This window comes from Musa acuminata, chromosome BXJ2-3 (assembly GCF_036884655.1).
Source record: "Musa acuminata AAA Group cultivar baxijiao chromosome BXJ2-3, Cavendish_Baxijiao_AAA, whole genome shotgun sequence".
Classification (NCBI taxonomy): Eukaryota; Viridiplantae; Streptophyta; class Magnoliopsida; order Zingiberales; family Musaceae; genus Musa; species Musa acuminata.
In genome coordinates this window covers 30,801,651-30,816,030 of record NC_088340.1, presented here as the reverse complement: position 1 = coordinate 30,816,030, position 14,380 = coordinate 30,801,651, and the positions used below count along the sequence as shown (strand labels likewise).

General features: G+C 46.9%; 2 protein-coding genes across 4 annotated transcripts; both read right to left on the bottom strand.

Moving 5' to 3' along the window:
• Positions 1-405: 405 nt before the first annotated feature.
• LOC135607564 (uncharacterized) lies at positions 406-2,034 on the bottom strand. The gene is made up of 2 exons (XM_065099505.1): positions 1,390-2,034; positions 406-1,323 (listed from the first exon to the last, which is right to left on the bottom strand). The coding sequence occupies exons 1-2, from the start codon at positions 2,032-2,034 to the stop codon at positions 406-408; spliced, it is 1,563 nt and encodes a 520-aa protein (XP_064955577.1).
• Positions 2,035-5,824: 3,790 nt separating this feature from the next.
• On the bottom strand, positions 5,825-13,443 carry LOC135607677 (auxilin-like protein 1). 3 transcript variants are annotated; one of them, XM_065099672.1, is made up of 8 exons: positions 12,805-13,443; positions 8,180-11,651; positions 7,973-8,045; positions 7,784-7,854; positions 7,612-7,677; positions 7,435-7,524; positions 6,526-6,702; positions 5,825-6,110 (listed from the first exon to the last, which is right to left on the bottom strand). In XM_065099672.1, exons 1-8 carry the CDS (start codon positions 13,158-13,160, stop codon positions 6,075-6,077), a joined length of 4,341 nt encoding a protein of 1,446 aa, XP_064955744.1. In that variant the 5' UTR covers positions 13,161-13,443; the 3' UTR covers positions 5,825-6,074. The 3 variants fall into 3 exon arrangements, with proteins under 3 accessions (XP_064955744.1, XP_064955745.1, XP_064955747.1); XM_065099673.1 differs by having other exon boundaries at positions 7,784-7,851; XM_065099675.1 differs by lacking the exon at positions 5,825-6,110 and having other exon boundaries at positions 6,531-6,702; positions 7,439-7,524; positions 12,805-13,307.
• Between the last annotated feature and the right edge of the window lie 937 nt (positions 13,444-14,380).

Sequence of the window (14,380 nt, the reverse complement as noted above, 5' to 3'; positions counted from 1 at the left end):
CCGGAGACCGCCCAGAATGGCTCGGTTGGTTACTTCGGCCAACCCATTCGTTTGAGGGTGTGCCACCGAGCTGAACCTCAACTGTATCCCATAGTTTGTGCAGAATTCCTTGAACCGAGTACTGGCGAATTGCGTCCCATTGTCCGTGATGATGACCCTGGGCAGGCCGAACCGGGTGACGATGTTCTTCCATACGAATCCTTCCACCTGACGCTCCATGATCGTCGCCAATGGTTCGGCCTCGACCCACTTGGTGAAGTAGTCGATCCCGACGATAATCTATCTTCGCTGCCTTGAAGCTGGGGGGAAGGGGCCTAGAAGGTCCATTCCCCACTACGCGAAGGGCCAAGCGCAGTCCACGGGCGTAAGCGGGACCGTCGGCTGCCACGGCGTGGGCGTGTGCCTCTAGCATGCGTCGCACTTTCTCACATATAACTTTGCGTCTCGGCACATGGTGGGCCAGTAGTACCCCTGGCGGAGCACCTTAAATGCTAGAGTGCGTCCACCTACGTGTTCACCGCAAATACCGCCGTGGACCTCGGCGAGAACCGACTCTGCCTCTTCGGGCTCGAGGCAACGTAAGAGGGGGAGCGAGTACGACCTCCTATATAGCCGGCCACCGATCTCATAGTAGCGGGCATGGGCTCGGCGCAGGCGTCGGGCTGCGGTTTCGTCTTCGGGGAGCGCGCCATGGCACTTAAATTGTAGCACCTCCTGCACCCATGTCGTCGGCGGGTCGGCGATGGCCACCGCTGCGATCGTGACGGCGCGGGTGGGGAGCTCTTCCACGCTGGGCTCATCAGAAGGGTCTGATTTCGAGGCCAGCCTTGCCAGGGCGTCAGCGCGCTCGTTTTGGTGCCTGGGCACCCTGGATAACACAAAACGAGAAAAATGGGCAGCGAGTGTTCTCACCTCCGCCAGATACTTCGACATGGTCGGGTCCCGGGCCTCATACCCACCGTCGATCTCCTCGGCGACCAACTGCGAGTCGGTGAGGACATGTATGTCGTCCACCTGCATTTCGATGGCTAGCCTGAACCCCGCCAATAGCGCTTCGTACTCCGCCTCGTTGTTGGTGGCCTTGAACCTGAAGTGAAGGGAGCGCTCGAATGAGCGATCGTCGGGGGCCTCCAATACCAGCCCGGCCCCCACGCCCGATCGGCCGGACGATCCGTCCACACAAAGGAGCCATTCCGTTTTCACGCACTCCGGCTCCTCGCCCTTGGGCTGAGTCACTTCCGAGATAAAGTCAGCTACCGCCTGCGCTTTGATGGCGGTCCTCAGGACGTACCGAATGTCAAACTCTCCGAGTTCCACTGACCACTTGAGGAGGCAACCTACTAGGTCAAATTAAGACAGCACTTGTCGGAGTGGCTGATCGGTGATTACCTCGATCAGATGAGTTTGGAAGTAGGCGTGCAGCTTCCGGGCGGCTAGTACGAGCGCCAGTGCCAGCTTCTCAATGGGTGGGTATCGCTCCTCGGGTCCATTAAGGGTGTGGCTGGTATAGTAAACCGATTGCTGTCCTCCAGAGGCCTCCTTGACCAGGACCGAACTTACTACATTTTGGGAGGCAGCTAGGTATATACCGAGCTTTTCCCGAGGGGACACCGAAGTGAGGCGAGGGAGTGAGGCCAGGTGCTCCTTGATGCGGGCGAAGGCTTCCCCGCATTCCGCCGTCCATGCAAACTCCCTGGAATTCTTCAAGGCGCGGAAGAAGTGTAGGCACCGGTCTCCTGATCGGGACAAGAACCTTGACAGGGCGGCGAGCCTCCCGTTCAGGCGCTGTAACTCCTTGATCGTCCGAGAGGCCTGCATGTCGGTGATTGCTCGTACCTTGTCGGGGTTTACGTCGATTCCCCTCTCTTGTATGATGAACCTGAATAATTTGCCCAAGTTGATGCCGAAGGCGCACTTGGCGGGGTTGAGTCGCATGTTATACCTTTGTAGTGTGTTGAATGTCTCGGCCAAGTCGGATAGGTGAGCTGCGGTCGTGCGACTCTTCACAATCATATCGTCGACGTAGAACTCCATGTTTCTGCCGATCTGGTGAGCAAACATTTTATTCACGGTTCTTTGATACGTAGCCCTGGCGTTCTTCAGTCCGAATGGCATAACTTTGTAGAAGTAGACTCCTTGGTCGGTGAGGAACGCTGTGTGCTGCTAGTCCTCGGGCGCCATCCTGATTTGATTGTAACTAGAGAAGGCGTCCATGAATGAAAGGCGGGCGTGGCCTTCCGTTGCGTCGACCAACTGGTCGATTCGCGGGAGGGGGTAGTAGTCCTTCGGACAAGCATGATTGAGATCGGTGTAGTTAACGCACATTCTCCAGTTTCCATTGGGTTTCTTCACGAGGACTACATTGGATAACCAGCGCGGGTATTTGGCTTCCTCAATGAAGCCGGCCGCCAGGAGTCGTTCTACTTCTCCCCGAATGATCTGCTGGCGTTCGGGAGCGAGACGCCGGGGCCTCTGCTTTACCGACCGTGCATCAGGGGAAATGCACAGGTGGTGTTGAGATACTTCAGGATCCATCCCCGCCATGTCAGTGGGAAACCAGGCGAAGACATTGACGTTCTTTTGGAGGAGGTTGATGAGCTGGGCACACTCATGCTCAGGAAGCTCCGACCCTACCTTGAGTGTTTGATCCGGACGCTTGCCCTACAGGGGCACATCCACGGTAGGTCTCGTTGGCTCGGGGTGTGGTGATAGCCTTTTTGTTTCCCGAGGGTCTTCGAGCGGGAGCTCGGCCCCCCTCCTCATGTGCAGAGAGACCGCGATCAAGTAGCATCGCCTTAACTCACGGGGGTTTCCCTTGGCTTCTCCGACCCCCGCGCGGGTCGGGAACTTCACTGTCCGGTGGTAGGTAGAGATGACTGCTATGAACTTGTTGAGGGTGGGGCGTCCCAGGATTGCATTGTATGCGGTTGGGAGGTCAACCACCAAGAAGGTTGTCATTACCGTCTTCGTCCTTGGTGCTTCCCCGAGGGTTAAGGGCAGGACGGTTGCACCCACTGGCAAAATTGATTCGCTGGTGAATCCGGTGAGCGCCAAGCTCATAGGCACCAGGGCATCGCGGGAGAGCCCGAGCTTCTGGAAAGCTTCTAGATAAAGGATGTCGGCCGAACTCCCGGTGTCGACCATGATCCTTTTTACGCGTGCGTTGGCGATTCTGGCAGCCACCACCAACGCGTCATCGTGTTCGGGCGGTTTGGCTCTTTTAGCTGGAAACGTGACCTCGGGCGCAGGCCCGTGTCCGGGGTCCTCGGGTGTTGGGGTGCGGGCGCATGCTTTCCGCCCTGTCATACTGTTTCCCCCGGACGTAGGGCCGCCCGTGATCACATCAATCTGCCTTTTAACGGGGCCCTCGAGTCGCGGCGAAAGCTCTTTATTTTGCCGTATGTAGTGGCCAAGATGCCCCCTTTGAATTAGCTCCTCGATCTGTCGCTTTAGCTCGCGACACTCTTCCGTGTCATGCCCATTCTGTCGATGGAAGCGGCAATATCTCGTTTTGTCCGCGAGTTGTCGGGGGTTCCTCATTGGGGGAGGGTTTTGGAGCAGCCCCTTCCCTTGTATCTGGAGGAATATCTGAGTTCGGGATGTTACCAAAGCGGGGGAGGGTGACCTCTGTACGGTCGAGTTGGATCGATCCGGTCTGCGTTTCAGCGAACCGGCTAGCTGCCCAGTCGGTGGTTCCGTCCGGGGCCTTTTATTTTCCTCGCGTCTCCCGGACATCCAGGCTTCTGCCGCAATGTAGTGATTGGCTCGCTGGAGCATTTCCGAGACAACGGAGGGGAGTCGTTCCACAAGGGACCAAAAGAACCTAGAGGGACGGAGACCTGCCATAAATGCCTGCATCAATAAAGAGGGGTGAGCACCACATAAGCCTCGGATTTCAGTGGCGAATCGGTTCACAAAACGAGAGAGAGGTTCGTCCTCCTTTTGGTTCAGCCCGAGGAGTAGGGCGATGGACGACTTTGGTCGAGCGAGGGCCAAGAAGTTGAGCTCGAACTTCTCGGTGAGCTGGTCGAAGGAGGTGATTTCCCCGGTCTTCAAACCGCTATACCAAGCACGGGCTGAGCCTCTCAAGGTCGTGGGAAACGCCCTGTACATCAGAGCGTCAGATGTTCCGTATAATGCCATCTGAGCCCGAAAGGCGGCCACGTGGTCGGCAGGGTCGGTGGTGCCATCATAAGCGTCCAGGGAGGGGAGTCGAAAGTTCGCGGGGACCTGGTGATCCTGTATTTCGACCGCGAATGGTGACCCCCGACGCGCCTCGTCCCTAGGCTCCCCCTTTGAGGTCCGGACCTCTTTCTGTATATCTTCAAGTCGCTGACTGAGAGAGTGCAGCTAGGCCCGGATAGAGCCTGTTGATTCAGCAGACATTGGCTCATGCTCGAGTCGACCGGGAGGGTTTCCCCCTGCCTGATTTCCCAGGGGAGACATCCGAGCCAGGGGTGAACTGGGGGGCACCGAAGTAGTCGCGTGAGCTGGTGCAGGTGGGTCCAACCGACGCACAGGCTGGGCCATCGATGGGTTAGTCGTATGGGAAACGAGAGGGATTACCGTTTGCACCATTCTTGCCAAGGCCCGGACTTGAAGGGCGACGTCCTAAAAGGCTTCGGATGACACGGGCGAGGGGACACTCGGGGCACCCTCGGGGGGAAGTAGGCCCGGGTCGTTGAACAAACGCCAATAACGTTCTGAGGTCGTGGCAGGATCGTCTGCCCTTGGCTCGTTACGCGAGGGGTGCTCGGTCGGCGCCCCCATGAAGAACCGTCCCTCGGCAAGGACTTCATCGGGGTCGGTCAGGTGATCCCTCGACATTCAGGGCCCTCCTTCTAGCGCCAATCTGTTGGGGGAAACAACTTTGTGCCGTGTCTCGGGGCCGACGCGGCCTGGTTCGGGGCTGAATGACGGGGATCTTTTCTCAAGGTCTCTCAGGATTGCCGGAGTGACCGACCGCGCGGACCATATCACCGTTGGGTTCACCGGGATGTCCCGGGGGGAAGGCGTCCTCTCCTTGCGTCCCGGGGAAATAGCTTCGTCTCCTTACCTACACATAGGTCGGGTCGGAAGCTCGGCCTGACCCCTCCGACGATCAAGTTAGCGATGTGGAGTGGAGTTTGTTATCTATGTTCGTCCCCCCTTTTCCGTTTGGAATGCGGGGGTATTTATGGGGAAACTTACTGTTTCCTGATGTGTCCGCTTGCAGGGAGCAAGCTCGTACTTCTGGTAGCATCTGACACTGGTGTTGGCGTGAAGGATCCAGCCTGAGCGGTCGTTAATGGGCCTCGGCCTGTGTTTTGGTTCGTTTGACCAGCCTCTGCCAGGTTGACCGAGGCGTGGGCTTCGTCTGGGTCAGTGACGTCAGCGTGAGTCTTATCACCATTTATTACCAGGTTGATCGAGGTGTGGGCTTCGTCTGGGTCAGCTGACGTCAGCGCGAGTCTTGTCGCCATTTATTACCCCTATCAGAAGGGAAAGAGAGAGAGTATTAGAGGATGTGGTTACTTGGGAGGTGTTATTGGTGTTGTGTTGTGCACCGAGGGAAGAGAAAAGGATTGATGAGACGGTAGCCATATGGTATGACTGTTACGGAAGAGGGAGTGGAGTCATCGGAGGAGACGAAAGGGTGTCCATAGAAACGGCCGCCGTTGGAACCGATGCGATTTGAAAGGGTTGCTCGCGCAGAAACGGCTGTGTTGCGTTAACTAACTAGCTTTAGTTGCTAGCAACGGAACGTTATAGGATTGGGGTCGGGTGGGACCATTTTAGGATGTTGGGTTCGGTTCAGCACCCTATCAATTTGATGCATTCAATGTTCTGGTAAAAACATGCACCGAATGGAAGCCACCGACAAAGTGCTTCACAACATTGAATTGTCTGGTTGAGAACAGATTTAGCATTTTGAAGGGCACTCCAGCAAATTTCACATCTACATAAATGCTAAAGTATGTTGATGATGATGTGTTACAGAACTAAGTTCTCCCACCAAAACCTGCAGTGCATCTTTTCTTTACAACCACTGAAAGCTCGAAAGACAAATGCTGCTACAACATTCTTTTCAACCACTATCGTTCTTCGGAGTTGAATCTGTTCCAAGCTTCCTGTGCCAAGATAGTAATATGTCCATAAGTTTTGGGGGAGTTTATCTCAAATTCAATCAGATACAAGAAAATACAGTGTTGATTCATGATGAATGCTCCACAAGTATCCAACATTATGTAGGCCGGAATCAATCTTTCTTATTAGTTTCCAAGAGTCTACAGAACAATGTACCAAGTAGAAAATAAGTGGGGAATAAATTCTAGCAACAATGTACTGGAGTAAAACCTTAGCTTAACTTCAAATATGGTTACATATGCTCTATCACAAACAAATTTGTTTATCAGCTACTCAGTTCCCTTCGCCACTAAAAAGTTTGGTTAAATAAAAAAAAATGTAACTTCTACTGTTGCAGTGTGTCAGCATTGATCAAAATGATCCACTTTCTCAAGAAATTCAATAAAATAAGTGGCTCACCTTAAGGAGATCAAAAACCTTCTCACAAACATACTTTTGTTGAATGTTGGCACCTCTTTGCTGCAATTTATCAGGATGAACGCAGAGAGTAGCCTTCCTGTATGCCTTCTTTACTGCAGAAGCTGTAATAACATCTGTCAGTGGAATAGGCTGCCAACCACTCTCAGGGCTGAGTATCTGCAAACATGAAATCTCAAGTGAAACACCTGGAGAGTTTTATTGCCAAGAAACGCTTGACATATGTAGTCTCGCCACCCATACACGTGAAAAATAAAATTTGAGAAGAAAGTTTTGTAGTGATAAATGAAATATGAATTATATTTTATGAAAAATAGAAGACAGCTTATGTTAATATATGGAATCTTCAGGCATTACATGATATCTAATATATATTTATCAAGAAACATACATATGAGCACATAATGTACAAAATGTCCAAAAGCAGAATTGGCAAAGAGTTCCCACTGAAAATCAAATAAGTCCCTCACTATTGGAAATTTATGAGATATAAAAAGAATTAGAGAATGCTAACATGACCACTTACCAAGCATCAGTTCATCTGCATGCCAAACTTCATATATGTTAAGAACTAAAAAGATCCAGATAATTAAAGTCAAAAGAAGTGATAGCAAAAAGAGAAAATTAAACAAAGTTCCTCAAAATTTGAAAAATACAGTTAATGAAGGTCCAGAATTAGAGTCTTCAGCTTAAGCAACTTCCGTAAGAGCATATAAAACAGTCTTGGACAATAATAGAGGTTGGTATTTCAGCAAGGAGAAACAGTCACTTAAAATATTTCTAAATGATATCTACATCACTTCATCAAAATGCATTTGAAGACACATTTAGAAAACAAATGAGCAATTGATGCGGATGATATACAAACTGAGGTCTAATATTTATACATACATACTGCAGTGTTGATAGCAGCGCACGTAAATTTCCTTCTTTTCCACTGGACCATCTCTTAATGTCAGCATCCAGATACTCTGCTAACCTCTGCAACCACAGTTTGATTGAAGTTTGTCAATTGAGAAAAGACAAATCTACAACCTTACTACATTTTGTCGACTATGACGATTTTACATTTCTTTCTGCTTGCTCTCTTTGTGCAAGAATGTCCCGCATGTTCTTTTCTGCAAGAGCCTTCGCCTGGAAGCACAAATGGCAAATTTTCAGAAGACTGACAATAAAATTTTCAGGTCCAAACTTGCTCTACAGATAATAAAATGCATGTGGAGCCAAAAAGTGGACATACTGCACGTTCAGCTATTCTATTATGCCTCTCCAGTCTAGCTTTACACCTTAAAGCTGATTCACCTGCACCTGCTTCAAATTATTAATCAAAGTAGATTAGAGATTCAGTTGAACAAATATAAAAGGTCAAAAGTGCAAACTAATGACAATTGACAATAACAAATTGACGCTTCACCAAAATGATTAGTACCTTGGTCATCAGAATCTGAATTTGCTTGGTAACTAGAACCAGTACTTCGAAAATGTGAATCCTGTGTGGCATCCTGCATATATATCATTAATTAATCATCCATGATCAGAATGAAAGAACAGAATTTCGAATTTAGAAAAGGGATAAACATTTAGTTGACCAGCATTGTGCTTAATTAAAAATTAGATTTGAGCCTTTTTCATATACCTTGTCCCTGGCCCTTAAATGCTCTTCTGTCACATTTTCTTTCCTTGTTCTGTCCCTAGAAGTGGCATTACATCTCTCAGCACGTTCTCTGGCATCTGCAGCGGCCTTTTCAGCAAGCGCTCTTTCTACAGCACGCTCACGAGCTTCTGCAGTGGCTCGCTCAACTGCAGCACGCTCAGCCCTTAATCTAGCTTCTCTGGCAGCCTTCTCAGTTAATGATTTTTCAAGAGCTTCAGAAGTGGCCTTCTCTGCCTTTTCTCGAGTATGTGCTCTTTGCCAAGCCTCAGAAGTAACCCTCTCTGCAGCAATTCTTTCTGCCCTTTCTCTGGCATCTGTGAATGCCCTATCATGTGCTTCACGTGTTGCTCTTTCCACAGCGAGTCTGTCCTTTTCTCTTTCTCTTTCCCTCTCTTTCTCTTCTTCCAATAACCTTGCTCTCTCTTTCTCTTCTTCTAATTTCCTTTCCCTATCTTTTGCTTCTTCTAATATTTTTGTTCTCTCCTCCTCTAATTTTCGTTCCTTCTCTTTTGCTTCTTCTAATAACCTCATCCTCTTCTTCTCTTCTTCTAATTTTCTTTCCCTCTCATTTGCTTCTTTAAGTACTCTTGTCCGCTCCTCTTCTACTTTCCTCTCCCTCTCTTTTTCCTCTTCTAATAACCTTGCTCGCTCCTTCTCTTCTTCCAATTTTCTTTGCCTCTCTTTTGCTTCCTCTAATAACTTTGCTTGCTCCTTCTCTTCTTCCAATTTTCTTTCCCTCTCCTTAGCTTCCTCTAACAACTTTGTTCGTTCTTTCTCCTCTTTCAATCTTCTATCCTTGTTATTTGCTTCTTCCAATAATCTTGCTCTTACTTTCTCCTCTTCTAATTTTCTTTCCATCTCTTTTGCCTCTTCCAATAACCTTTTTTTCTCTTCTTCTTGAATTCTTTCCTTCTCTTGTTCTTCTTCTAATTTTCTTGTATGTTCCATCTGTTCGCTTTCCTCCTCAACTTTTTCTTGTTGTTCTTCCCTTTCCTTGATATCCAAAATAATGTCTTGAGAAGCCACAGGTTGAGTCTCCATAGCAACTAGAGACAAATATGATACATTATCTCCCTTCTCTGATAAATTGGCTGGTTGGACATCTGAAGTCATGCTAAGAGGCCTTATACAGATCACTGGAATTGCATTCATAGACATAACTTTATTCATAAAATGAGGCTCAACTTGAATTTCTATAATATCTTCATTTCCACTGTCTCGTAGATCTCTTCCATATATTTTCTGGCCCTTAGAGTTTTCCAAATTGCATGACTCTGGAGTTGCATTTTCTTTTTTGTCCCTTTGCTGGAGTTCAGGTTGGCCTGCATTTGCCTTATTTCCATTGCAATCTTGCCAGCAGTCACCTTTTGTTGCTTTTATCAACTTCTCTTCTTCTTTGCATGTTGCTGCTCCTACTGTTGATTTCCATTTCTTTGAATCTTCTTCAAGATATCCAGCTTCTTGATCTACTTTAATTTTTAGTTCATTTTCGGTTGATAAGTGTGACGGTTGTTTAACATGCAGTCCCTCCCTGTTTTCTGGCTCATGCACTATTATCGTGCCCTCCAATTGACTCACAATCTCAGCAACACATTGCATTCCTTCTCTCCTTTTTTTGGAATCTGTGCACTTACTAGTTCCATTTTCCGTCTCCCCTGTCAATATACACGATCCATGAGGCACATGAATATTTGATTCTTCTTGTGCATCAGTTACACTGGCTGCTATCAACTTTTCCCCACCTTTACTAGGTTCAGGATCAATGTTATCAATATTGATTTCCTTCTCGTATTTTCCACCTTGAGGTTTAGCAGCTTCTGACTTCCCTTTCTCCTCTTTGCTCCCATTAATCTCCACAAACCTAAAAGAGTTTTCACCTTCAAGAGCTTCTACAGAAGCCTCCAATTTGCCTTTTACTCCTTTGTCATCACAACTATAGTGAAGCTTACTGTTGTCTGAAGGTTCCACTTTCTTTTCACTCCCTGCAAATAAAGAAGACTCACCTGCATGCAGTGTTTTAATCACTTCTCGATCATGGAGATTGTGAACCTCGGGTAGATCAACTTCTTCCACATAAGGATTATGAGCTTCTGGTTTAGCATTGTCTTCACTTCCACAAGCCACCTGAGCTACATCATCTTTTCTCAATTTCTTATTGCTTTCAATCTCAAAGGCCAGTGCATCTTTTTCACTCTCATTCTGTTTTACTTCACAGACCATTGTCATTATATTTGTTTTCTTCATGGAACCTTCCCTGTCAGTAACCTCTTCAGTCATTTTGTATTTCTCACTGTTTACCAGTTCATAGAATTCTTTATTTGTATTCCATTTCTCAGCTTTATCTGCTGATTTACCATGTAGTTTAGATGATCCTAGTCTAGTGTGTCCATCCTCTTCGGTTAATACAACATCTTCTTTGTTCTCTTCATAAAGTGGAGTCTGTTTTGCAGCACCCATGACATTTTTTGTCTCCAAAGCAACTAGCATGTTCTCAAGACCTTTTTGTCCTGTGAAAGGTTGACCCAGTTTTCGTTCTTTATGTTTTATGCTTTCATGGTGATCCAGCTTCTTGCTGTTCTGAAGGTTATCACGTTTTTTCTCCATCAACTCCTTTGCACTTCTTAGTTTTGCTTGAGCTAGCTCCATTGCTTCTTTCATAGCAGCAGCAGAAGCTGCAGCTGCTGAGCTAGCATCGACCTCCACATCAAAGAAACTAGAAGAGCTGTCCTTCACGTCCTCTTGATGAACATGGAAGTATTCTTCGTTGGCAACTGGTTTAGCTAAACTTGCTCCTTCCACACCAATTTTGGGACTTGATGATATCCTTGGTTTAGGATGTCCTTGCTTACCAAATAATCTAGGAGGTGGCCTTGATGGTGGTGGCACTCGCACTGGTTGTGTTCGAAGATTGATGTCCGAGACAGTCAGATACGTGATATCAGAGGACCATACATCCCCACTTGATATGGAACTGCTCAGAGAGAGTGAATGATAACTTGCATTTGCATGACCATCTTCCAAAACAGGATACTTATTGGTAGAGTGTCTCTGATCAGCTCTCGAGTAATTCTCTGAACTCCTTGAATTGTTACAAGAAAACATGGCTTGACTTTTATTTTGGTGTTTCCCATCATCTATTCGATCATTTAACATGCTACGGGGACCATCATCTCCAAAAATCCGGAAGGGTTTGCCCGTGTCAATAACAGAGCTCAATTCAGGATCATCATGAAGTTGAGTCGTATGCATTTTTCCATTCATCGCACCCTCTTTACTTTCTTGGATAGTTTTGTTGTATAACACATTGAACTGCATGGAGACACTATCTGACGGGTTGGAATTTGCGGAGGGCACATCGCCTTCTTGACAAGCCATATGATCTCCGTTTGAATGTCTTGGGGGGAATTTGAATTCTTCCATTTCCTGCTGGTTGCAGGTTGCTTCCTCCAGAGTCCTTTTTGATGAATGAAATCAAGAAGAAAAATGTTTAATGATCATATCTTGGTATCCATAGGACTAAGCAATTTATGCAAATAGAGATATTCACCATACATTCTTTTACATCCGAACCAGCAGAGACTAAATTAAAGGACAGAAGAGTCTGAACCCCTACTAGCAAAATGACACAACTTGTATTCCAATATTTTTATTAAAAAAAATCGCTACATAAGTTCCTTGAGGAGATCAAATCACAATGTCCTTACTGTGCAATTTTAGCATACATCAAGATTGGTTTTGAATGATCAATATTTCAGGAAAATTACTATCCAGTCACAAGAACCTCCTAAAGCTACTTGCATTCATGAACATAGAAAAAAAAACTTAAAGGTAACACAAAATCCGGAGCCAACTCCTCACTTAGAATGCACTAAAAGTGTTCCTCCAGATGTTTGGCAAAACATACCCATTCAACCCTGTGCCTTAATCATAAAGCATTAATACTTGGGCCGTAGGATTGAAGTGCCAATTTGTTTTTGCTAAAATAAATGATAAGTAGATCCAAGAACCAGAATTCTTTTACAGTTACCAACATAGAAATGAATTTGCAAACTTGAACATACTACCACTAAAATAAACTGTTGGAAGCTGCACAAATAATCTAATTCATGCATGAATGCCATTTATTTTTTATTAGCAAGACCGATATATAGTAAATTCATCATGATACCAACAATGCAAGAGGAAAATATGCATATATCAGCGTTCTTTGAACACCATGGTGCCAGCAGCTTACCAAACTCTTGAAGGAATTGCCCTAAACCATCAAAGAAATCGATTTCGTTACTAAATACTTTTTCTTCCCTCTTGAACAGTTTATTCCATCAAGAGAAATGGATACGGATCCTTAGAAGGGAATTAAACCCAAGCATCCACCTACAGCATGAATTAAACTAGAAGCACAGACAGAACAAAAAAATATTGGCTCCAGAGGCCTCTATAGTAATAAAACTAAGCTCATTCACCATTTGGCAACGAAGATTAGTAGATCTGTACAAGCAAAACGCATAAAGAAGGGAACATTTTGGGGTCAGCATCAAGTGATCAACTCAGAGAACTACCACCGCAACAAACGAAAGAGGTGCAGTGGGGGACCTTCAAACCCGTACCTCCCGTTCGTAGTCCGGGCCTCCTCCCTCTTCGGCGCCATAAACAACTCCTCGTACGGAGCCGCGAACTCTCCGAAGTCCAGTCCCCCGAAGACCTCGGAGTAGTCGAACCCGGCGCCGCGGTCGCAGCCGTCCACGGCCGGCGGGATGTCGAGGAACGGGATGGAGCACGTGCTGGCGAGGTCGCCGAAGATCTCGGCGTAGTCGTCCAGCCGCGTGGCGTAGGGGGCCGCGAACCTCGGCGGCCCGCCGAACACGTCGGCGTAGGCGGAATCCCCCGCTGCGCCCTTCTTGGAGACCGCGGCGCCCCCTCCTAGTCCTGCCCCACCCCGTCGTCGGCTCCGAGATCCCTCCATGGAAGAACATACACACACACACGCGCAGAGAGAGAGAGAGAGAGAGAGAGCACGGGACCAAGAAGGAGAAGCGTCTGGATTTAGGGCTTCATCGCAGTCTCCTCTTCCTCATTCTCTCCCGTTCGGCTCCGACCATCCCAAACAAGAGAGAGAGAGAGAGAGGAGAGAGAGAGACATGTGATGATGTGGTGAGCACTGGTGATGGGATGGGGGGCAGAGGAGGAAGCTGGAAATGGAGTGAGCTGGGGGGTTGATGGGAGTGACGACTGGGCGGCAGTCAGCAGCGGCGCCAGGCTTTTGCTGTCTTTGGCTTTTTATGCTTTTAAGAGGAGGACGGAGAGGGGGACTGCTTTGGACCGCATCCTGTAATGGTAATTGGCGTTGATGTCAGATCTCAACCCAAAGAAACCATTAAACCCACTGGGTCCCACCCTAAAATGACACGTCATTTCCGTTAACCTCCCCAACCCCGCAACAACCAAAAAAAAGAAAGTTACCTGAACTAATTGGGTACATTTCACATATTCGAATTATTTTTCGGTGATTTAAGAACAATAATCGTCGACTTAACGCTTCACGTGCGTATAGTTACGCACGCAAATTTCGAAGAAGAGGCTCGCGGGACGTTCCTTTTCGACCCGATCTTGTGACGACCGCAGCAACTTTGGGTCCCCCCAGTACCCACCAATGGGTTTGGTGGAGCTCGTTCTGTAGGTTGTACGCTTACGGGGATGTGTATGACGCTTGGATTGATGTGATGATGACAGACATTGATGCTCACGGTGGATGCCTCGTCTACATTCTTTTATTAGAATTTCATATAATCTATAAAGAATATATATATATATATATATATAAGAAATGTATCACGTGAAAATCACAAAAGTCCAATCGCAGTTTCAAAACCATCAATTTTAATTTCATAAAATATAGAATCGAAATCGAACTAATTCTAAACGATTTTAATTTTGATCGAGAGTCATTAATTCTTGTTCTAATTTTAGAGTTATTATTATTTTTATTTTTTTATTATCAATATTATATATTTAATTTTTAACTCGGTTCTAAATCAAATTTGAATCGTCTGCTACAGTTTCAAGGCAGGAACAAAGAACAAACTATCCGGCTAGTTTTAATTCGGTTTGAAACTATAAAATCATCGATTGGTTCTAATTTTGATTTTGATTTTGATTCAGATCGTAACACAATAGGTTCATATA

Coding starts and splice junctions, on each gene's coding strand:
- LOC135607564 (XM_065099505.1), bottom strand. CDS start 2,034: ATGGAGTTCTACGTCGACGATATGATTGTGAAGAGTCGCACGACCGCA. Junction 1,324..1,389: donor TCCAAACTCATCTGATCGAG/GTAATCACCGAT, acceptor TGCCTCCTCAAG/TGGTCAGTGGAACTCGGAGA.
- LOC135607677 (XM_065099672.1), bottom strand. CDS start 13,160: ATGGAGGGATCTCGGAGCCGACGACGGGGTGGGGCAGGACTAGGAGGG. Junction 8,046..8,179: donor ATTTAAGGGCCAGGGACAAG/GTATATGAAAAA, acceptor ATATATATGCAG/GATGCCACACAGGATTCACA. Junction 7,525..7,611: donor GAGAGCAAGCAGAAAGAAAT/GTAAAATCGTCA, acceptor CTGTGGTTGCAG/AGGTTAGCAGAGTATCTGGA.